We start from the raw sequence: 24,601 nt of genomic DNA, 5'->3' as shown, positions 1-24,601 counted from the left end.
GTTGTTGAATCCGACATTGAATTCTTGGAGATTCTGTAAGCTGTCTTCCGTCTTTCAACGGCATGGCTACTGCTCTCCACTATAACTCTTCCTCTTCGACAAAGCCGCAGAAATATGGCCATGCCCCCTTTTTTTAATATTCCGGAGGGAGGGTTGATTATGGGTTAGTTACGTATAAAACCCGGGAAGTATCGTTGTAGTCCCATTTCGAGTCGTTTTTGTATGCATTAAACTTCCTGATTTTTCAAAGACGATATCTCTGCTTACGTTAAACTTTCAGCGCAGGAACTTTGCAGATACTGTTCATGCACCAACAGCATCATTACACAATATTTAAAATGAAAAAAGTGAAATAGCAATCAAGTTTGGGATGAAAGCAAACTAAGTATAGGGGATATACATGTATAATTCCCTACAATACTCAGTTCACCCTGCATCTATCCTAAGAATCAAAGGGGAGCAAAGATGCTTAGATGACATGCCTGAAGCCTTCAGAGAGGATTATTCACTCTTTGAGAGATAGCTGGCAAGCGTCTCTTCAAAAGGGCAATCCTCACAAATCCTCGCTCCTGCAACCCCTCCACATTCACATAATTTGAATGTTGGAAATGGATAAATGTGAGCTGAATATTATTTCTTCAACGACGACTTTACCTCTGCATGGAGTTCAGGAAGAAATGGAAGGCTCATGGGGAGGGCTAATGGGTCGAGTCTGCCGCGAGCGACTTCCTGTTTCACGCCCCCACACCAAATCAAAATCTGGTTATATATATAATCACCACGTGCTATTTTACAAACAAACTGTTCCTGAAAACAAAAAAAGCTGATGACATGCATTACAGGCGCCCTCTTATACTATGCTATACTAAGCGCTCTGCTAATGACCTCATGGATTACCGTCGGCCAATAACATTTGACGTGTTTTCACACATGCTTCAGACACTGGTCATATTGAAGGCGTTCCCTATAGCGTCAATCTAAGATGCAGTGTTGAAATTCCAGTTCTTATGCACTTGAGACATAAACAACAACATAATTTTTAAAAGCACTCACTTTACTTAAACAATACTTTGTAAACGGACTGATTTAAATATTTGACTCTTGTAAATTGCATGAGCCATATAATCAGATTATAAAGTACGTTCCAGTTTTGTCTGTATTTGACAGTCTGTAAATTGAAACTAGTCCTACCATACTGATACCAATTGTCTGTCCACAAATGCCTGTTTTAACAGTTATCAACATTGCAAATCTAGTTTTTTGTATTTTCATTTTTAAAATATTTTATATACATTTATAACACTATACTTTGTGTTACATTATCTTGGCAATAAATTACAAAACACAAATGAATGCTGCTGTGAGGGTGTTTCTAATACAACGGCTGAGGGAGTGATGGCAAATTTCACAACTTTCTCTCTTCTGACTGCTGTAATCAATCTCTCAATATTTGTTTCCCTCTTTTGGAAAGTCTAAGAAACGCTGACATGGTTTTTTTTTTCTTTTGATATATGAGAGAAAATGGGAATACAAAAATTATATTTGCTGCCATCTCCTGTTCACCACTGTAGAAGTTTAGCCAACTATGACAACATCTGCTTCCTAGAACCCCAGAAATGTGAAAAGGGTCCAGTTATTTTATATATATATTTCAGGATTATTTTATTGGAATAACTTTCAAATCCTGATTTAACAAAGAAAATAATACAATTATAATAGTGTTCCTATGTCATGTATGTTTGATTTCCCTTAACAAATCTTAAAGGTATAGTGTGCTAAAAAAAACACTCACAGTTCAATAAAAGTCAGTCGTTTCCAATGTTATTTTGACCTCGCTGACTTTTATTGTATGGTTAATTTCAACTTTCATTGAAACGTTCTTCAAAATCTTTTCTTTTGTGTTCTGCAGAAGAAATAAGCACAGATTTGTAATTTTTGGACCGACTATCCCTTTAAATGTAAATTTGTGTAGGCCTAAAAACTTATGATTTATCACTCTTAATTTATTTATAATATGTAGGAACAAATATAAATGACAAATAAAAGAGACACAATAAGAATTTAATAACTACAATAATCTATTATTAAAAGTAGAATGATTGCTTTTGAAAAAAAAAAATCTTTAAAAGCATTTTCTTTAAACCAGAGGATATATAATCATTGCATAGAAAAAGGACACACACACACACACACTGCAGGCCACTGGAAGTAACAGTCTAACAGACCCGGACTGTAAAACCCAACAAGTTAGGCTAACTCATTTCATTTGAGGAAACCGATTGCCTCAATTCAATTAAGTTTATAAAAACAATAGTTATGAGTACTCTGAACTTATTTTAATCGAGTCCACTAAAGCAATGATATTTCTTAATACACAATTAAACTTTACACTGCATTTAAATACTTTATATAGCTGAAACTTCACTATATTGAGTAAAAACAGAAAAGACAAACTTTAAATGAACTCAGAGTGCTTGCAGTTACTGCTAGGAGGGAATGTTATTTGAGTGTGTCAGTATCCAGACAGCACTGTGACAGTAGGGTAGCGTGTGCGGTGCGTCATACACTTCTCTCTGTCGATGAGGAGGGAGTTTGTTTTGCAAGCGATGTCTTTCTCCAGGGCCAGTCGACTCTCCTCCAGGTCAGACAAAGATTTGCGTGCCTCATACAGCTGCTGCTGTAGGGCTGATACTGTACTGCCGAGCTTTGATGCCTCACCTAACAGACTACAAAACACACACGCATTAGATCGGTTCATGTGTGAGAGAGTGAGCGTGAGTGAGAGAGAGTGAGTGTGTGAGTAAGTGAGTGAGTGAGTGAGTGTGTGAGTGAGCGAGTGATTGAGAGGGTAAGTGAGTGAGTGAATGAGTGTGTAAATGAGTGTGTGAGTATGAGTGAGTGAGTAAATGAGTGTGTGTTTGTTTGTGCTAGTGAGTTCATGTACCTGAGTTGTGGCTGGTCTCGGCACAACTCAATGTTGGGTCTGAAGGTCCGGTAATGCAGCCTGGATTGAGCCACTCTGAGTGGAGCTTCTTTATCATGCACCGCTTGCTGCAAGTATGATATATTCTTCTCCTGAGCCCCGATCTGATCCAGAATCTATTACACGCACACCGTAAACAACCATAGTCATTTCATGTTTATTTGGATAAAGTATGAAATGTGAAGATTATATAGGCTCTATCATACACTGTAAAAAATTATCTAAAAATTATTTTCTTATCAGTTTTGTAGTTTAAGGTTTTATGTTACATCTTATGCTGTTAAATAAATGTGTATTGTATTGTTTGAGTATTAGGTACTGTATGTAATTTTTTGGCTGTACTAAAGGATAAAAATACCATAAAATATTAGCAGATATTTAGGGAACGAGCTGTTCACATACTTGTTTCTCTGAAAAACTCTACAGCCAGTTATTCTTTGAAATATGCGTTCCATTGAAACTTAAAATGCCTCTTAAGTTTTTTACTGTAAAGTTCTGGCAACCACAGCTGCCGGGTTTTAGTTTTTTTTTACAGTGTATGTGATCATATGTATACATGTATAGGCTTTTGCTTTATATACTGTAGGTGTGTATTGCCTGTCCCCGGTGCAACTCCAGCTGTGTTTTGGACTGGCTCAGTTCCATGCAGCGCTGGATAAATGCTTGATCTACAGTAACACACTGCGCCCGCAGGTCCTCAGTCGTCTCCTCTAACACCCGCTCAGACAGCCTTCTCAGGGCCTGGCTCGCCGTCTCCTCTCTCTCTGCCAGCCGCAGGTTATCCACAGTAAACTTACGCCACACCTCCTCATCACACACCCTACAGAGAAACACACCGGAGAGTGCCGTCACTGATGCTGTCAAGAACCCATCATTATGCATTATCAAGAATCCAATACAGCCAAAAACTGTTCATAATGATCTGGTTAAGCTAAACAGCACCTTTGATATGTTGAAATGTATTGTGCAAGGTGTGTGTGAAATGAAAATACTGTTTGTGTTTGTGAGTTTTGGCACGCACTGATCCTGCAGCATTGCTGAGCTGGGATGCTGTTGTGTGTCCATGCTTCTGTTGTTATAACGTCCACACTGGTCATCCAAGGTGTAGGCCTGCTGTTTATCAGACCAGTCGAACTCAAGAGTCTGTGTCACCTCCCTGTTCAGCCTGGCACACACAAACAGTTTTATGACTTTACACTCATAAAAAATGTTGGGTTGTTTCAACCCAATTTTGGGTCAAATATGGCAAACCCTGCCGTTTGGTCCATATTTGACCCAAAATTGGGATAAAACAACCCAGCATTTTTTAAAGTGTAATCTGCAATCTGAATCAAATCCATCTCAGTTATGTGCTGTAGTCTCAAAGAAAGTAAATGATTACAAAATGTTCAATTCCTGATGATAGAATATATTAACGAGAGATTCGTAATTTGGATAACTGGCCTGATCTGGTTGAGAGTTTGATCCAGAGTTTTTTTCAGCAGGGCCTGGATGCTTCTGATCAGCTCCACCTCCTGTTGGAAATCATTCAATGAACTGTTTTAGGATCTGTTGTTCACATATTTGTCTTGTTTGTGCATCTTCCTTAGTAAGTAGCTACTACTAATAATAATAATATAAATAAATAAACCGTTGTTATAAAATAAATTATTGTTTTTTTTTTTTATTAATGAAAAGGGTTCTACAACCCAGCAAACACAGAACATTCCCCTAAAGTTCCTATTTGGTAAATTTTTTGGGAACCAAATAAGAACAGTCGAACGTTCTCTGTATAGGTTTCCCTTTCAGTCGCTCACGTTCGACGTAGACAGGCTTAGGGAGCCTGTCATCTTCGAGTACTGTTAAAACGAGCCAATACAGATTTGCATGCGAGATCTGTATCTCACACTCCGCCCTGCGGCACGGGTATAAATACGGAAATGTATGCACGCACCAGTTGTCTTTCGCTTCGGAGCCGATAGGTCTTCATGTCCATGTCTTTGAAGAGTGTTGTTATATTACAACGAGCGAGTGTGTCGGTGCTTCTTCAGGAAGTCTACCGGTGCTGGTGGTTCTACAGCGCGAGTGCAGCGGTGGTCACAAGCCTTGTGAGCTCACAACTGCGGTTTTAACAGCATCGCAGTTCTGTGTTTGTGTTTGTTTGTCTGATGGCCGATTGAGGGTGAAGAAAGTGAGTGCTTCACTGGTACAGGCTGCACCATCCATGTCAGTGTTGCTCTGTGTGCTCCGGCACTGGTGAGAATTTTTCATTTCCTGAAAGAGCAACACGGGTGTGTTTGCGTCTTTTTCAAGATACATTCCACCAGAGTGCGAATTACCCCACCATAATTGGGGGGTACTGCCCCTTCACTTCTTCTATGACCATCATGGTCCACTACCATATCAATCCCCACCGCGATCGCCAAGTGCAACATGTGTTGTGCAACACACATACAAGGTCTAAACATGCGACAAACTGATAATCAGTAAGCTACAGAATATCTCATTGTTATTATATATCCAAAAGAGAACAGTTTTGATCAACTCCCAAAAGTTAGAAGTTAAGTGCACTGAAATACCATTCTAATTACTAGTAAAAGTAATACCTTTTCAAGAAGCCTATTGCCTATTTCATGAAATATTGATTTGGTTTATTTTTAGATTTCATAAGACCTGGAGATAAGACCCAACCCTCTCATATACTGTATAAACAGAAACCAATTTTCCATTGTAGTCGATGGTAGTCAGTGTCAAATCAACACAATCTTTATTTGTGATTAAGGAGCATACTATGAAAAACCATACTACCACCTGGGGTGGCAAAGGGGTGGCATGAGGTTTCAGGAGGGGGGCCATGGACATTATTCATAATTTAAAATGCTACGGTTTTCATTGAATGTGTTTTGTTCTCTACACTACATTACACGGAGTGGGAGTCAAATCAGAGATGTAGCTGTGTTTTTGGATGGTGTGGGTCTTCATTTGTGAATTGTGGACCCTTTCTCTGTGTAATCACGATCAACAGTCTGTGTAGTCTATACTTAAATTGTACTTTGTGAAAAAGCAATTCTTGGGGGTTTGCACCCCAGGAGATTTTTTTTAAAAATAAGACCCCTCAAATGATGTCTTCTAGTGAATTTTGAGGAAATATGAACAGATTTAGTCATACGACACACACACACACAGTTCGATCGCGCCCGCGCCTCTCTCTCCCTCACACACACACACAAACACAGTTCGATCACGCCCACGCCTCTAATACACTAACAATGTTGTTTGTAGATCCGCCCCTGATTTTACCTCACCACAATGTAAAGCTTGATTTAAATTGAGAATTATCTTGCTACCTAACCTTGCTAACTAACCTTGGTAACTAACCTTGCTAACTAACCTTGGTAACTAAGGTCCACTTAACTAGCCTCAGTGGGTAAGAAGCAGTTAAGTAGCCGGTAATTCAATGTATGAAGACGTGACATGAGCTATGAAAGAACAAAACACGTTAATAAATGAAGGTTGTAAAATCAACAAGCTAGACGTCAGCTAGCAACTTACATTTATCCATGCACGTCAGCAGCAAACCGTCCTCTATCTCCGTCGCTTCTAGCCACGGTGGTTAAAAATGGTATGGTCCACAATAGGGGTGTCTGAAATCGCTTTACATTAAAATGTTCCTACAGTGAAAATAGGAGTTGACTTGTAGCCTATTGTAACTCTAATTATATTTTTTCACAATATCAGAAAAATTATCTGACCCCCCCAAAACTGATGTTTATGTCCCTTTGGGAGGTACTGGGTCTTCATTGGGGGGTATAGTACCCCCCAGTACCCCCTGTAATTCGAACTATGCATTCCACCCGTGCGTTTCTGGATGCGGTCATTCCCTGTCCCCCTGTGACACAATGGTTGCATCACGTGTTTGAAGTATATATTTATTTTTATATTTATTTATGTGTATATAAAAAATATATATATTTCTATGTTCAGCATGCTGAAGCAGCTTTAGTGGATAGTTCATGTTCTCATTGCGAGAACATGACTATCGCGGTGTTGAGATCGAGACTCGCTTTCATGCGTGAAGTGGAGTCCCAATTACCACACCCTGCTACGGCGCCTTGTGGGATGGGTGATCAGAGAATCATAATGAGGCTTCCCCGCCTGGTAACCAATCCCCCTCACTCCTCTATCACTCCGCATCCGGTGGAGCCCCCGTTGAGCATGCTGGTCCCTCTGTAATGGACCAACCATCTGGTTCATTCGGGGCCCCTCCAGAAGACAGGATGCCGATTGCAGCATCGGAGGGTGAGCTGACCTCTGGAAATGATGACTCGGCTGCGATATCTCCCCCTGGGAGTGTAACATTGCCCGAGCCAGATCCAGAAATGTCAGCTATGCTGAAACGGCCACCGAGGCTGTCGGGCTTGAGTGGAATCCTCCACCGTGTCCCGAACAGTCTCGGTTGGATGATTGGTGTCTCGGAGCGGGCCGCGCTGGTCCTCAGCTCGCCGCTCCAGTGTCTTTCCTTACCAAAGTGCATGGAGGACTTACCAGGTCGTGGACGGCACCTTTCTCTGCCAGAAACGGCCTGAGTAGCTCCTCCCCTTCTCACTATTCTTGACGGAGGAGCGGTGTGGGTTACGACGTCTGCCCGAATTCGGTGCACCTGTGTCCGGCGGCCGCTGCCTTTTGGACGGAGGATCTCGTCTCCCCCCTAAGGCATGTGAGTTCTCTTCCGTTCCAACGGGCAGAGCTTACAAAGCCTGTGGGTAAGCCGCCTCCTCTTTGCATGCCATGGTGTTGCTACAGGTCTATTAGGTCAGGGCACTGGGACACGAGGGTAGTCCAGACCGTGCGCTCATAGGTGAGCTCCGCACTGCAGCCTACCTCGCCCTCCGGGGCACGAGCATTGTGGCATGCGCGATCGGTCTGACGATGTCCACTTTAGTGGTCCAGGAGCGCCATCATTGGCTCAGCATGGTTGATATGGCGGATGCGGACAAGGTTCGGTTCCTGGACTCCCCAGTTTCCCAGGTTGGGCTGTTCGGCGAAGCGGTGGAGAACTGTCCCAAACAGTTCTCTGCCGCCCAAGCGCAGACGGAGGCCATCCAGCACATCCTGCCCTGGCGGCCTGCTGCTGCTGCGGAGCACTCAGGCCTCAGCGTGGAGCCAGCCGCAGGCAGACCGCCCAGCCTGTGTCAGGCGCTGCCAATCTAGGTGGCAAGCGTAAGGCCATGGCACAGGCCACCCAGGAATCGGGGAACGAGCTCTTCAGATGGTTACTGTTCCACCTCTGGCTTCCCAGAGTCCAGCGGTACCCGATTCAAAAGAAAGAGCAAATTCCTCTGTTCCTGGGTTCCAAGAGGGCCAGACTGGCGGTGTGCAACCCTGTAAAAGCCTCGCACCCCTCAGCCCCCTCTTGTGTCGCAATGTACAAAGGGCATGTAGTTACGGAGGTCTGGGCGCCCTCCGACTGCATTGGCACCCGTTGCCTCGAGTCGTTTGCAGTTTTCCTCGCTTTGAGACACCGCTGCTCAGCGAGCACATACTGGTCTGAAAAGACAACATGGCGACCGTTGAGCTACATTCCCCTCGCATGACACAACTCACCCGCCACCTCCTCCTCGGAGTCAGAAGCTTCTAAGATCGCTTTAGTCCACTTATTCCTCAATCATACCGCTGATGAGCCTCACGACAGCCTCTGGCCCAGAGGCAGAGAGTGGAGATTCCATCCCCCAGGCGGTCTAGCTGTTTGGGACCACTTTGGAACTGCACAGTTAAATATGTTGCCCCTCTGGAGTCGTCCCTCCTCCAGTTGTGTTTTTCTCTCTTGTCTCAGATGGCTTCCACCAAGGCCCTGTCCCATTTCTCCCCCCTTAAAATTTCCACTTGGTTTTGAGTGCCCTCGAAATTAAAGTCCCCTCAACAAGGGAAGTGGAGTTGAAGATCTTTCCCTATGAAATGGGACACCACTATATGCAAATTAGCGTGGTAAACCTCACTACGTCACGCGCAGCAAACCTCACTACGTCACGCGCAGCGTCAACGTGTCTAATTCTATTTTCATTCAGAAAATGCCGGTTCCAGCTGTTGTGTGGCCTGTGTTCGTTTATCTACGTCTGATGAATCAACAGAGACATGTGGAACATAGAAGACGCATTCGCCATATTTTTGTCTGTATTTAATCGTTTAGACGCGCACATGAAACCCAAAATATAGTTCGCTTGTCTAGTTGCAGTCCGTTTCCGAGCGCTTGCCGCCATGGGAACAGGATCAACGTTCGCAGATCATTGTGCTTATAATAGCACTTTTTACAGTCAAACACCTCCCGCAATTTAGAATTAGCAATTTTACAACAATCACTGATTGTGCTCAGTGCAGTTTGGGTTTAACGTTAGGGAGAGCTTCATCTTTTTTCTTCACAGCGCGCTGTCATTTCTCAGCATGCTGTGAAGAAAAAGATGAAGCACTAACGTTAGATGAACGCGGCTAGTTTTTAATAGTTTTACCTCACATCTTCTTTTTATAATCCTCGGAATCCAAAATCGAAAATAAAATTAGATGAACCAGATCAGATGTATATTTGATGGGCAGACTCTCTCGAAGCACTCGGCAGAAATCATGAACATCGTCGGATAGATAGCTTTGTGAAATATTTTCTAACATTAGTGTTCAAAACTTAACAGTCCATTGGATGTGCATCAAACTAACATATTCCAATATATTTAGAAATTTTAACATGCTTATTTTTGAAAATATACTTCAATTCTTCCTTTCCAGCGGTGTCCGCCATCTTGTTTAAAAACATTTAGCTTGCTGAGTCCGCAAGGTATCCTGGGTAATTTCATCTTCCACTTCGTTTTAAGCCTGCATCGGACCGCACTATGTTTTGAGGGTTGATTTTAAGGGGAGAATAGCACTCCCCCTTGCTCTTTAGAGTATTGGGACACCCTACCCCTACACGAGAACGCGCAAAAACAAGGGTTAGGGCAGAAATCTAGGGTAAGGGGAGGTATTGGGACAGGCCCCAAGTTCAGTGAGATATGCTCCTAATAAATTGGTGATAGTTATCACACCTAGGTGTTGAGCAGTTTTGCTCCTAATAAATTAGTGATACTTATCACACCTAGGTGTTGAGCAGAGATGCTCCTAATAAATTACTGATACTTTTCACACCTAGGTGTTGAGCAATGATCGTGAGTTGTGTGCGCATATCGCAGTTTAAAAAAACTTGACACAGAAAAAACTCTGGTCACAGCTGGCCCCGGGCCCCCCGCAGAAATGCGTTCCCCAGTGAGCCTTCTTGCACATAACTGTGCTAAAGTCAGGAGAAAAGGGAGCAGGTTTTGCTAACCAGACCTCTCCTCTCATCAGCCTCCCTGACTCCTTCCTCTGAGCACGTCTCAGGGTTGGGGCTAGGGCACTCCCATTCAGACTGGAGAAATCCATGTTGGGTTCTGTAAAAAGAAAGGGACGCGGAGGTTCGGGTTACTACTGGAAAATGAATTTGCCGTAGAGACCATCACTTCGGTGTGAGCACCCTCTCAAAGTAAGGCATGCTACCCTTAGAAGTGGAACCTGTTCGTTGAGTGAGTCTTCTCTCCATGAGGAGATCCCGAAGGTGTTCGATCACTTAAGTGCTGTCTTCCTGCAAGATGGGTTGGAGTAAGGCTGTCTCTCCACCCTCCAAATGTATTTGGATACATTCCAAAAGTGGATACAAGGGAAGCACGTCTTGATCGTCAGGTCCCTGAGAGAAGCAAGAAGACTGAATCTGCCTTGCGCCTCCTCTTTACCCTCTTGGGACTTATCTCTGGTGCTACTGCACTGCAGATACCTCCCTTGAACCCTCAGGGCAGGCAGTTAAAAATCCTGTTTTTAGAGAAACAGTTCTCCTGCTTGCTTGGTCTGTACCTAGAGGGTAAGGACTTGCACGCATTTTCGGTCAACGAATCGTGCCTGGAATTCGGGCCGGCTAACTCTCAAGATATGCAGACCCCGGCCTGGATATGTGACCAAGGTTCCTACCTCTCCTACGGGACCAGGAGGTGAGCCTGCAAGCGCTGCCCCAGAGGAGGCAGACCCAGCCCTGGCTTTTCTCTGTCCGTCCGCTTCATTGCAGTTATACGTTCCCAGAATGCAAAGCCTGGACCTTAGACCAGCTCTTGTCTGTTCGGAGACCAGAAGAAGGGAAGGCTGTTCGGCCTGCTGCGCCATTTCCCTCCTATGGTCTGGATACGTGCCCATTCTTGCTCCAGTGAGTTCCCCTTACTAGCCGAACCCTGTCGAGTTCCTCCATACCCTTCAGCAAAGGACGTGGGGGGATGTCCGAAGCCAGGCCTATCACTCGTATGCGCTGGTGAAACCTGTGTTAGTCTGGGTCCATATGTTGTGATCCCTACGGCGATCCCATGTGTATATTCCTTCACGGTACGGCTCCCTGCGGCGAGCCCGTGTCTTCACTCAGCAGAGCCTGCTCTGCCGTCACTGTCCGGTTGAGTCTACCCCCATCATAGAATGGAGCCACCCCAGTGTCATTCCATATGTTGTACTGCCCGGTCTCCGCCCAGTCCATATGTGTATTCTCCACATGTTACCTCCCTTCGGGCAGGATGTGGCTTCCGCAGCTTATTCCTTTCCAACGAAAGAGAACGCTTTCCCAGTGGTTTTGTGGAACAGCAGTGACTTCCCTGGCCTAAGCCCTGTCCCATATCCGCCTCAAATAATGCGGGAGGTCAGAACTCTTTTGTCTAGGTGCTGGAAGGTGGCAGCTCTAGTGGCGTTTTAATGAGGGAACAGAGACATAGTCCCGTCGGCACTATTGCTGGACCAAGCTGACTCCGGGCTGCGCCCGGCTCCTCAGCGAAAAACAACTGGCATCCACTTCCGTATTTATACCCGCACCGCGGGGCGGAGTGTGAGATGCAGATCTCGCACGCCAATCTGCATTGGCTTGTTTTAATAGTACTCGAAGATGACAGGCTTCAAGCGTGATCCCAATCAATCGACACGTCGACTATGTCTCCGTTCCCTCCTTCAGGGAACGAGGGTTACATACGTAACCGAGACGTTCTTTTTAGCAACCTAGCCCTTCCCAAAACCTTCCATGCAGGTTATCTTTAGGTTTTATTTTTTATAATATTATGCTGAAATGTGTCGTTTTTCGTGTATATTTTGCATTTATTAAAACCTATATTTGATCAGTCAAAACACTTATAATTTTCAGATAAATCCAATTGTATAGCTAAAAATATTAAGCGATTATATTAAGAGAGAGAGAAGCACGTCGACCCAATAATTCAGTGGTAAGAAATAAATGTAACATTATCCTATAGTTAGTAACATTGTTATTAATATATGTCTGAATATAATTTATTTATTTATTTTAAATTATTATTTGGCACTTAACGTAAATTATTTTACTGTGGTACAGTGTTGATGGACAGTAACAACAGTACATTTACTTGAGTACTGTACTTAAGTACACCTTTTGAGTCTGTACTTTACTTGAGTATATTTTTTCTGGAAACTTTTTACTTTAACTTCACTACATTTGAAAGACAAATATCATACTTTTTACTCCACTACATTTCTGTCAAGGTCCTTGAGTACTTCTGTCCTTTTACTAAAGTAAAAATAGGTTTTTACAACTTTTACTTGTAACGGAGTAATATTTGACCAGTATCTGTACTTTCACTCAAGTAAGGAAGGTGTGTACTTTGTCCACCTCTGAATGTTACAAATGACGAAATCTTACATATAATGGATAAAATCAATCTTTTAATCCTCCATTTAACGGTTTGCTCAGATTATTTCTATTGATTAAACAATAAAAACTCTTCTATTTCCGTAATGAAAACTTCCCTAGCTAACCAAATACAAACGTTACAGTATGTTTTGGAAACGTTCCCCTCCCGGAACGTTCAGAGAACCCAAAACTTGTTCGCTGCCATGGGAACTAGGCTACTAGTATATTTATTGTTTTATGTATTATTATTATTCTCTTGAACAAAGAAAAGACAAAAATAGATCATATTACATAATTTCCACTTTGAAGGGAGCCAAAGACAAATTTCCATACGAGTAGACAAAAAAAAAAATCGATCATTTTTATGTTTTTCATACCTTTAGAAGTTCCTCTTGCACCTGGTCCTCCACCAGATCTGGACCAAAGCGTCTCTCTCGGCAGGTGAGGTTATCAGTGGCGATGGCGAAGGGGATCTCCGTGGCGTCCAGCGCTTTTTCCAGCCGCCTCCTGGAGCCAATCAGCAGGTGTGTTTCTGCGTTCAGCCGCTCGATAAACTGCGCCAACTCGGATCTCCAGCGGTGGATGTCCTGCAGCCGCTCGCCCAGGTGTTTGGTGCCCTCGGTCTGTGTGCGTAAAGTCCCGGCGTCGGTCTCCGCTTTCAGCGCTTTGGACTCGTGGCAAATATTCTCCGCGCGGTTCCGGTCCACGGCGGCCCGGTTTAAGAGAGCAGAGTTATTGGTGAACCACTCTTCGGGGGTGTATTTGGCGCTCCGGTACCCCGCGGTGGCCAGACCGGCGGATGTACCCGCGTAAACGTTTTCCTTAACGGTGGTCTCCGGGTTTGTGACCGGCGGCTGTGAGCCATTCTGTGCCACTACCCGCATGTCAAAATGGGGTCGCGACACTAAAACTTGGGATGACATCATAATTGGTGTGAATTAAAAAAGTATTTAGCTTCTAGCCTGTATTTTAAATCGTTGTTAAAGATATCTGTTCCTGTAGCGGTCGAAGTCGCCGAATGTTTGCATTCCGTAGCCTGGATACCGCCGGTTTCTATGGACGCGTTTTTCTGACACACACAGACACACACACACACACACACACACTCTCTCTCTCTCTCTCTCTCTCTCTCTCTCTCTCTCTCTCTCTCTCTCTCTCTCACACACACTCACTCACACACACACACACACACACACATACACACACACTCTCTCTCTCTCTCTCTCTCACTCACTCACTCACTCTCACACACACACGCACACTCAATCTCTCTCTCTCTCACACAAACACACACTCTCTCTCTCTCTCTCTCTCTCTCTCTCTCTCTCTCTCTCTCACACACACACACACACACACACACGTTTCTTTTTTTCAACATTGTTTCTAGATTAGCCCGTTTTAAATTTGTAAATTGTTTATAAGCTTCCCCTCTCTCTAAGGTTAATGACTGACTAATTCCAGGAAATGCTGGACTCAATCTGAGGTGATATGAATATAAACAGATTACAAAAGCACATATTTGTCTCAGTGAGCTAATGGAAACTTCCTTCCACTATGGCCAATCACATTAAAGTTTAATGAGCAATGAGTACAAACTGACAGAGTAAAATATAATGATTCATTTAAAATGTGCACATCACCCAAAAGAATTGGAAGCAAGGAACTCTAAATTTTAATCCATAAAATTTACATAATAAAAGAGAAGTTAAAAAGTTTTAGACGCATCAAATGTAAATATTTTTTTCATTTTTGCCAACATTTGCTTAACAGCATGTGCAAACAAGTAGAAAAATAATTTAGGAAGACTTATAATGTTGGTTTCTCTCCCCCTTTATTGTCTCAGAAAATGGGTAGTTGAACATAATGACCATAATTTAGTCGGCCAAAGATAGCCCTGCCTACACTGTTATCTTTTCTGTCATTTTATTTATGACTGTAGTCTGCTGTCATGAACCACACCCTCTCGCTCTCTCACTCATAGTCATCCATTTTCAGCTGTACATTCTCTAAAAGAGGAAGCAACACAACCGCACGGTTTCACACCACATACAGGTACGAGCGTACATTTTTACATCAACTAAGAATTATGGTTTTGTTAAATGTCTAGTGCATAAAGGGATGCTATTCAGCTTTGCATAGGGTGTGTTTTTTACTATAGATATAGGGAAATTAGTAGAACAAGATTAGATGTTACAAAGATACAGAAATGTTTGCAATTCCACATCTTCATGTACTTTCATTCCCAGGTCTTTGATAATGGAGAAGGAATACATCCCCCCTCCTTATTCCGGTCCTCAGCCGACCCAGGCATGCGTAAACTACCCTGGACCGCAGGCACCCTACCCTCCTCAAACAGGTCAGATCATCTTCACTAACAAGAGCAAACAAGAGGATTACAGACCAGAACCAAATATAACGCTTTACAATAAGGTTTCATTAGCTATTTTGGTTAATACAACTAACAAACAATGTGCAATACATTTTTACAGTACTTATTCATCTTTTTTAACATTAGTTAAAGGTACAATATGTCATTTTTTTCACCGCTAGGGGTTGCTAACCTTTTACAATAGCAAAGGCGTAGGTTGATGACCAATAAGCGGAATTATGGAACTTGTCGTCATACTTAAGGATCTTATAATGTTTATGTTGTAATGATGTTTTTAAGATGAATGAGGTATGAAGCAGGGCGTAATTGCTAATGAGAGACAGATATCAGCGCCACATATGAGTCCCGCGGATATAAAGGAATAAGGACATTTCATTCTACCGAACTACCCGCAAGTGCTAAATTAATACTCACAAATTTCAGTTTATTAAACGAATGAAACTTGTGAGGTAACGCAGCGCTGCTTCACTTGGTCTACACTATCACACTAAACTGCATTTGAGTGTGTTGAAAGTTATAATGTTATTCTATGTGTTAGTTTGTCTGTATAAGACTAGCAGTAAGCTAGATCAACATTAGAATAACATACTGATAATATTCTAACATTTCATGTTGAACTATCTAACATTGATTACTTCCCTTTCAAAGGGAACTCAACAATACGTCATCGACGCTATGGGGAATGCCTCAGGCGTGACAGGTGTCTGAAATCAAGTATCAACTCACAGCAATCATGTTGACCGGCGACAGCCCGTGCTTCATCAGAGCACGCAACCTGGATGTATAAAAAGGGCGCCTTGAGACCGTGACAACATCCTTTTCGTCTTCAGGGACTGTTTGTCTGTTTTTGAGTAGTCAACAAAAATGAAGCGTGCACAGAAGGGGAGAAATACTTTCCGCAAGTGTGCCGACCCGTGTCCCAGATATTTGACACCGGAGGATTCACACGATCTGTGCGTTTTCTGCCTGGGAGACTAGCACGCGCGGGAAGTTCTCGAGGGAGCTTCCTGCGCAAACTGTGAACGCTTTTCTCTGAAAACGCTCCGTTCTCGTCTGTCCCACTTCTCGAGGGAAGTGGGCACGGCATCTGAACCCCGCGGTGTTGGTCCCGCTCGGGCTGAGGCTCAGCGGCGCGTGAGCTCGTGGGGCTTTCAGATGGAGCTGGCAGATCGTCTGGAGAGGGGTGTTAACCTCGCGGATGATCTGCCAGCTGACGAGGGTGAGTTACAGGTCGATGTTGAAGAGGTTCTTTCTCTTTCTGATGGATCTGTAACTGGTTCTCTTCGGGCCGGGCAGGAGTTGGCTGCTGATGATGTCAGTCTGGTTGAGACTGAATCATCTCAGCCCTCCTGCCCAGTGTACGCTGAGTTGGTGGATGTTATGGGGCGCGCCACCAACAGATTGCAGCTACAGTGGAGGCGCGTCCGGGAGGAACCTGCTCGTGGTATTCTGGACGATCGGTTCCTCCCTTCCCATAAGCCACCAGCCCGGACAAGCCTTCCATTCCTTCCTGATCTCCACTCTGAGATCGAGAAGGCATGGAAGAACCCGTTCTCTGCGCGTCTCCATCTGCATAGGCGGAATAATTTCGCTGCTGTGGATGGGGCCGCGGAGCACGGGTATGTGTCGATGCCACCAGTGGACGAGACGTTGGCCAACTATCTCGCCTCTGGTCGGTCTTCGTCACTAGGAGCTCAGTCCCTGCCATCCAAGCCGCTTAAGACTACATCACGCTTAAATGGCAGAGCGTACACAGCAGCAGGTCAGGCAGGAGCGGTTCTACACACCCTCGCGGTCCTTCAGGCCTACCAGGCCGACCTGCTGCGGGACCTCGATCAGGGGGCCGGTCTGTCCCCTGACGCGGTCGCAGAGCTGCCACGGATTTGTCTCTCCGGGCCACCAAACAGTCTGCTGCCTCCATCGGTCTTTCGATGGCGGCTATGGTGGCCACGGAGAGGCATCTGTGGCTCAACCAGGCTGACATCGGGGAGAAAGAAAAAACCTTTCTCCTCGATTCGCCGGTTTCGCCTTCCGAGCTTTTCGGACCTTCCGTCGACACGGTGGTCGATAAGTTCAGGGAGGCGAGGGCGCGCTCTGCAGCGTTTACGAGCTGCATACCGCGGAGGTCCTCGGCCCAGCCCAGGCAGGCGGGAGGGCCTGGTCCGTCGTGGTCTGAGGATCACAGACAGACCCAGAAGGCCAGTGTCGCTTCCCGCGCGCCCCCTCCTCGTAGCAGAGGGAGCAGGGCGCGCAGGAGGCGTAACTCCCGCGGGAGGCACGATCTCAGGGAGGTGATCCAGAGCAAACGTTCTCAGACCAAACGTTAACCTCCCTGGACCAGGTTACAGGCCTCACCCGGCCTTCCTGAGTATGTACTTCCACATGCTGTGGTCGTCAGGTTTCAGGCCTCACCGGCCTTCCTGATATGAGCCCTCATGTACTGGAGCTCCCCACATAGGGGGTCATCAGGTCTTAGGCTTCAGAAGACCTTCCTGGTTTTGATCCCTCTTACTTTCTCACTGTTCAGAACGAACACTGGGTAGGCCCATGGATTGAGTGGACCTCTTCCGTCATTTCTTGAGGTTGAGTCACACTCTCCGGGGAATCCCGTCTCTGTGATCCGGAACTGAATGGTTTCTGCCAGCTTCGCAGGCCTTCGGTTTTTCGGATGCCTTATCTAAGGCAATTTCCGGAGGCTCTGTCTCGGACAGACAGGCAATGGCCAGTCGGTGCATCTTAGTATAGATCACCAGGCCAGCCTGGTGGCATTTCAGGAGGCATGATCTCCTGAATAGTGACTGGCTGGGGTCCCTTGGGTCCCTTAGCCACACTCCCTAGAAGTGACCCCTTCTATTAGGAAGTTGTGGTCCTAAGCCTTTGAGCTGGCCCAGATATTTCCGGATTTTCCGGATTTCCAGATATGTTCTGGCAGTTTCTCGGCTCATTAGCTTGGGCTATGGCCGGTAGGGAGTGCTGTCACTGACAGCCCAATGTGACCTTAGGGTGAGTGGTTTCAGTGTTCTTTGAATTACTGGTTCTGACGGTTGTCACTGCCCTTGGGCATGCACTCCCCTCAGCATGGCGGAGTTGGTATTTCGTTCCCCATAGCGTCGATGACGTATTGTTGAGTTCCCTTCGAAAGGGAACGTCTCAGGTTACGACTGTAACCTATGTTCCCTGAGAACAGGGAACGAGACAATACGTCTCCCTGCCATACCTCGGGGCCTGCCTGTAACAGTCCCTTCAGACGATAGGATGTTGTCACGGTCTCAAGGCGCCCTTTTTATACATCCAGGTTGCGTGCTCTGATGAAGCACGGGCTGTCGCCGGTCAACATGATTGCTGTGAGTTGATACTTGATTTCAGACACCTGTCACGCCTGTGGAGTTCCCCATAGCGTCGATGACGTATTGTCTCGTTCCCTGTTCTCAGGGAACATAGGTTACAGTCGTAACCTGAGACGTTTTATGTACATTTGCTCACCTGTCTAATAAAGTACATGCAATAGTGGCGTCTCTGTCAAGTCGAAGTTAGTCGTGGATGTGGAGCTCTCGGCATCTCGAAAACACCACTCTGAAATTGATCCTCGTTTTAGTTCTCCTTTTGTCCCAAAGTCTGCTTGCTTGCCATGATCCATAATGTTTGAACGAAAAAACAACAGCGTGAGCGTGCCGCTAGACTTAACGCTGTTGTCCACGTCTGTCGCCATGGTTACTATGGCAGTGAGCTGAAACCTGGGATAACATGGATATTACGTCATTGACAGGCGACAAGTGAACATGGATGAGCCATTATTTAATATTGAAATTTCTCCGAAATTAAAAATCTTTGCGAACTTTTGGGATATTTTAAGTACACAACTGCAGGAAATATATCAGGAACATATTTTATTAAAAAATTCTTACATATTGTAGCTTTAATAAACATAGAACTGTTTGTTGGTTCATGTTAGATCAGGTCCATTTTAATAATATTAAAATAATTAAATAATAAATAACCTTAATGTTTAAGGTGTTAAACATTAAACACCTTTTTATTTTAATAATGTATTAGTAAGTGTTGATTTGAACAATAGCTAAGATCAATAAATGCTTTAGAAGAATTTATAATGGTTTGTTATTGTTAACTAATGCAGCTAGCCAAGTATTAATAATAGATTGAAAAAGATCCAAAAACTTGTGACAAATAAAATAAAATAAAAATTCAAAGCTGTAAGTAAACCAAAGATTTTTTTTTTTTAAAAAGAATTTTTTTTATTTCAAACTAAATCCTACACCAATTTTTTTTCAGTGTTTTTGTTGAAGCAAATGCGCCATTATTAAGCTCGTTTTATGTATGGGTTATCAGGAAGTCATGCACTGTGCAAGGTCCAATCAGTGACGTCAGATGTGTGTTAAAGGATGTGGTGATTTAGTTTGTTCTTCATGATTACAGAAGACCTCAAACATGTATTAAACTTTTACAAGATGTTGACCTCTATTAAGTAATGGCCTGGTAGATTAGATTACTAATGGAAGGATACAGTTGTATTGGGTGGAAACATCTCTGACTGTGAAAGCCTGTAAAAAAAAAATTATTAGAAGAAAGATAATTGCTATGTTCTCCAAAAACAGAAACACTGGGTTTCAGGACCTGTCCATTCTACTCTCACAGCACATTGGATTTCGTTTTTTACAAGAAATGCGTGTCCAACCAAGATTGGATAATATAGCATGTTATTGATCCTAGAATCAAATAAATCAACAACTGAACAATTAAAACCCAAGTAATGTTTTAAGTGGGACTAACCTTCAACCGCTCTTTAAGTGGTTTGCGTATTTTAAAAAATAAGGGCCAAAATTCCTTTCAGATGCCATACGTGACAACTAAAACCAGAAGAGTTTGGTTGTTAAGTGATGCTAGAGGAAGCACAAGCCTGGGCTTTTAATTGAAAATACACTAGGTATTTTACATGCACTCATTTTTGTCAATCCGAAGGAATCCAATCCGATTTCAAATTGTGAAAGTTCTGTTTATCCTAAACTGCGATACGATTGACATTTCTGTTATAAAAGGGCTTCAGTAAATATTTAAACATCACAGCACAAGGTATTTTTAAAATCTGATCGAGAAGATACTCATATTCAGGGGCCTCATGTACAAAGACTTGCGTTGAATTCATACTAAAACATTGCGTACGGACAAAGCTGTAAATGTGCGTACGCACACAAAAAAACAGATGTATGAATCTCTGCGTACAAAGGATCCCACGCATATTCTCTTTGTACATCCCAATTAACGTAACAATGAGCGCACATGCACGAGCACAACGCCCCACCCAGTCTCCTCCCTTAATTAAATACATTTAAATATGGTAATGAGTCAACTTTGGCAAAAGAAAGGAGTAAGAAAATGGCTAAAGCAAGCGGCAAGAAGCGCAACTTTACAGAAAGTGAATCGGAGGTGCTACTATCGGAGGTAGAAACGAGAAAAAAATATTTGGAACTTTGTCCTCCGGAATTAATAACAAAAGGAAAAAATATGAGTGGGAGAGTTTGGCTGATGCCGTCAATGCGTGGGATCTGAAAGTCGCACTGTAAATGACCTTAAAAAGAAATGGTCTGATATAAAGGTGGATGTTAAATGGAGAACTGCTGCGCACCGACAAAGTGTGGGCAGAACAGGCAATGGTAAAGGGGTCGATGAACGTACACCCTTTGAGCAGAGAGTTGCCTCAATTATGGGTGACACTTTACTCTCTGGAGTAGTATCTGCTGCTGTGGGAGACTCGGATTTACTACAGGACTGCCACGAAGGTAACCGATATTATCTGCACATTTATTGAATGGAAATGTTTCCGATTCACATATGCAAATTCTTCTTCAGATGGCGCCTTTATAGCAATGTGTGTGCAGTCGATCGCTCCGATTACATTAGGAAAACCGGCTATCGCTGCAAATTGCGTTTTAATGTTTGGCTGGTCAACTGCATCATATGGGAACCTTATACCTGGTAGACATGCGGATGATCCCGACCCATACCGCTGGCATTGCGCAGCTCAAAGACGACTGGCTTATTCCTGAGCGGTCTGCCAGTTCCCTTTGGAAAGAAGCAGTTGCCAGGAAAGCAAGTGTTGTCAGCACCTGCAAGGGAACGGGTATTGCGTGGCTCCTCGCTGTCTCTCTCTCTAGATTCGGACCCAACTCAGCACAGAGCTCCAAGAGGATAGCCCTTGGAAATCTGAAACGGCTGATAAGCCAGTCATCATCCCGGGCCAGAAAATCATTGTGGTCCCTAAAAACTCATTCTCTTCGGATTCTGCCATTAGCAATGTCCTCTAATAAGACCAAAGCTGCCATTGCCATAGACTAAGGGTTGTATCAATTTGCATATGCTTTTATATGTTCTTACTTAATTGCATAGTTGATAGAATATTCCCATAAGGCTCGTGTGACAATATATGTAAATTATTTTATAAATTGCAAATTAATAGCAATGCTTCCCACAGGTGGTAGTGCGATAGACTTGTTTGAACAAATCGTTGTGTAATGTTTGCAACTTAACTTCATTGCCTGTAAGAGTCGCCAGCGGACAAAAACTATGAGAAATGTACGTACGCCAGACATGAAATTGGTGTGGAGGAACGCACATTCTCACGTTAATTTCACTGTTAGCACATCCGAGCGTGAGCGTGAAAGCTGGCGTAAGCAAAGTTTTTGTGCGTACGCAAGATTGATACATGAGGCCCCTGGTGTTTACATGCTTATTGTTATTCCTCTTAATCTGATTATTTCAGGTCTACCCCTTTTTAATCACATTTTCAGTCAGATCGAGCTCAGTTGAGTCGATTGAGGTGTTTTCATGAAGGCTTTTCATTCTGATTGAGCTATCAATCCAATTACTAACAGATTATTTGGGTGCATGTTAACGTGGCTAGTGTTTTCTTTGATTTGGTCACTTGTTTAATTGGATCATTTGAGATGTTGGTCCAGATCCGGCCAACATCTGGTACACATGGAATCCACACGTATCGGATGTGGGCCTGATCTGTGCTGACACTATGTTGCTGTCTGGGTTTTAAATAAAGCGGATGATCTCACATCCTATAAATCTCCAATGCAGTGGGTTTCAGTGTTTCTAACTTGTGTTTTGACCCTTTTACAGGTCCACACGCTGCACCTTACCAACCACCCCCATATGGGTTCGGGGCTCCACCCACCACCGTCCAGCCCATGATGGTTCCTGTCAGTGAGTGTTCAGAACCCAAGACCCATCGTTTCTCATGTTTTATTCATTTCATGAGTGGTAAACACTAGAATGTAGTAGCATGACGAGGATAAACCATATACATTTGTAGGGAACTGATAATGCCTGCAAACCTCTGCATTTTCACGGAAGATTTCCTCTGAATCAGAAAGATGGCATTTACTTAATTCTACTTTATTCCCTGAACTTTGCATATTTTGTCATCAAGTGATTAGGGGTGTGAAGTACTTAATAATTATTTTGAAGAGTTTGTACTTTACCTGAGTGCTATTGAAACTGAATTGTACTCTTGTACTTATTACATTACAGTGCTTTTTAAAGGTTTGTGAACGCCCTGGATAAACAATATTGGCATAAATCCTTATTTTGTTCTAATGATGTTTCAACCAAGTTTTTTCAGCAGTGAAATACTAGAGCTGTTTATAATATTTATTTTTAATTGCTGTGTACTATCTTTAATTGCTAATCATTAATTCCACTAATTAGACATCACAGCACAAAGGACATGTGTAATTGTGATGTGTATATACTTATGTAACCAAAAAGAAAATCATTGATAATAATTCCAAGTTACTTAAATGGATTTACTCTAAAAAATTAAATTTATGCTGATATTGTCTAAAAACCTACCTTGTACATGTTCAATTAATTTAAAAAAAAGTCAGTTAGAATTTTTTTTATTTAAAGAAATGGATTATATTTAGCAGGGATGCATTAAATTGATCGAAAGTCACAGTAAATACATTTGTAATGTTACAAAAGATTTATATTCCAAATAAATGTTAGTCTTTAGAACTTTCTGTTTATCAAATTGTCCACAAATTGCACAACTGTTTTCAACATTGGTAACAAAAATTTACGGTACTTTATTATTCTTCTAGTTATTTACCTATAGGCTCTTCTTTAGACAATAACTCCATTTATCTGGACTATATATATATATATATATATATATATATATATACTGTATGCAATATTTTCTATTTGTTCCGCATGTCATAGATGCATTTGTACATGTGCAGTTACGCAGGCGGCGGTTATGAGTCTCACTGATGTCCCGGGCCGTGTTATCTGCCCTCACTGCATGACGGAGGTCCTCACGGAAATCGAATATTTAAATGGGTTGCTCACCTGGTTAATCTGCGGAGTTCTTGCGCTCTTTGTGTGAGTATGCTAACTGTACAAGCTTTAGAGCGTTTACCCTGCTTGAATTTACAGACTGCTGATTTAGAGATTGTCTGTTGTGTTTTTCAGGTGCTGGTTATGTTGTTGCATTCCCTTCTGTGTGGACTCGTGCAAGGATGTGAAACACACCTGTCCAAACTGCAAAAACATCATTCACATTTACAAACGAATGTAATGACAATGAGTGATCGAAGCTGTGTCATTTGTATGCTTCATATGGTAGTTTAACATTGTGAAATCCTGTAGAACAGATGCATTATTAATTACAATTATACATTATTAATTATTAATTACAATCTCACAGATGTGTAGATCAAAAGTTATGACAGAAATATTTAATAATTGAATTACACTTTCTCTGGAGGGAAGTTGCAAACTTCCCATTGGACCTGTATTGGCAAATTAATGTTTTTATAATATGTGTATATATATGTGCATGAATAAAATAAGTTCTATTTTAGTTCTATTTGCAGTGAAAAATCACTTGTTTTAAACACCCACCTGAAGCTCCAGGTACTTCCCCACAACAACTGAAACATATCCAAACATTGAGTTTAATAAAAACTGCTCAGTACATATTGTCCCAGTCTACAAAGTGTTAAAGAGTGTTTTAGTTGCTGTCGATGAGATAATCAGGTGATTAATTGAGTGATTAAGCATTAGTGAAAAACACCTGAGAGACAAGCAGAAACAAGAACTACAACTAACTTCCAGCCACAACCTGAGATGAAATTAACTGAAGATGACGTTCAGAGTTGATCAGTTTCTGAATATTTTGATGATTGTCACCATTGTTGAGGTTTGTATTAGGGCTGGGCGATACATCGCATGACTATGGCTTTACTGGCTTTTACTACATTGGCTTTACTGACGAGATGCGCATAACAATGTGATGCGATATATCGCCCAGCCCTAGTTTGTATATGCGTGTTTATGTCTAAGTGTCTCAGTGATGATATTTGTTTATTTTCAGTGATAATGTATTACATGGTCAATCACAACAGCGGCTTCTGTTTAAAGGAACTCTCCACTTTGTTGAGTTTTACCATTTTTCGAATTCATTCAGCCGATATCCGGG

The 24,601-nt window shown here is 43.0% G+C and overlaps 2 protein-coding genes across 2 annotated transcripts; one reads left to right on the top strand and one right to left on the bottom strand.

Moving 5' to 3' along the window:
* Nucleotides 1-1,824: 1,824 nt before the first annotated feature.
* On the bottom strand, nucleotides 1,825-14,062 carry tekt4 (tektin 4). The gene is made up of 6 exons (XM_077245838.1): nucleotides 13,082-14,062; nucleotides 4,427-4,497; nucleotides 4,005-4,148; nucleotides 3,581-3,803; nucleotides 2,945-3,099; nucleotides 1,825-2,726 (listed from the first exon to the last, which is right to left on the bottom strand). Exons 1-6 carry the CDS (start codon nucleotides 13,628-13,630, stop codon nucleotides 2,513-2,515), a joined length of 1,356 nt encoding a protein of 451 aa, XP_077101953.1. The 5' UTR covers nucleotides 13,631-14,062; the 3' UTR covers nucleotides 1,825-2,512.
* Nucleotides 14,063-14,672: 610 nt separating this feature from the next.
* On the top strand, nucleotides 14,673-24,099 carry LOC143753501 (lipopolysaccharide-induced tumor necrosis factor-alpha factor homolog). The gene is made up of 5 exons (XM_077245876.1): nucleotides 14,673-14,756; nucleotides 14,951-15,060; nucleotides 22,237-22,320; nucleotides 23,361-23,502; nucleotides 23,593-24,099. The coding sequence occupies exons 2-5, from the start codon at nucleotides 14,961-14,963 to the stop codon at nucleotides 23,696-23,698; spliced, it is 432 nt and encodes a 143-aa protein (XP_077101991.1). The 5' UTR covers nucleotides 14,673-14,756; nucleotides 14,951-14,960; the 3' UTR covers nucleotides 23,699-24,099.
* The last annotated feature ends 502 nt before the right edge of the window (nucleotides 24,100-24,601 follow it).

The sequence above is a fragment of the Siphateles boraxobius genome, unplaced genomic scaffold, assembly GCF_051911475.1.
Source record: "Siphateles boraxobius isolate OS27281-9 unplaced genomic scaffold, OSU_SipBor_1 29, whole genome shotgun sequence".
Classification (NCBI taxonomy): Eukaryota; Metazoa; Chordata; class Actinopteri; order Cypriniformes; family Leuciscidae; genus Siphateles; species Siphateles boraxobius.
Note: the sequence above shows the minus strand (reverse complement) of the source record. Positions and strands in the feature narration are given on the sequence as shown.

What these genes read in the sequence shown, in the direction of transcription:
- tekt4 (XM_077245838.1), bottom strand. Translation starts at nt 13,630, where the DNA reads ATGATGTCATCCCAAGTTTTAGTGTCGCGACCCCATTTTGACATGCGG. An exon ending in CAAACTCTCAACCAGATCAG is followed by an intron (nt 4,149 to 4,426) that starts GCCAGTTATCCA and finishes TGTGTGTGCCAG; the next exon opens with GCTGAACAGGGAGGTGACAC. An exon ending in CGAGACCAGCCACAACTCAG is followed by an intron (nt 2,727 to 2,944) that starts GTACATGAACTC and finishes TGTGTTTTGTAG; the next exon opens with TCTGTTAGGTGAGGCATCAA.
- LOC143753501 (XM_077245876.1), top strand. Translation starts at nt 14,961, where the DNA reads ATGGAGAAGGAATACATCCCCCCTCCTTATTCCGGTCCTCAGCCGACC. An exon ending in ACCCTACCCTCCTCAAACAG is followed by an intron (nt 15,061 to 22,236) that starts GTCAGATCATCT and finishes ACCCTTTTACAG; the next exon opens with GTCCACACGCTGCACCTTAC. An exon ending in GGAGTTCTTGCGCTCTTTGT is followed by an intron (nt 23,503 to 23,592) that starts GTGAGTATGCTA and finishes TGTGTTTTTCAG; the next exon opens with GTGCTGGTTATGTTGTTGCA.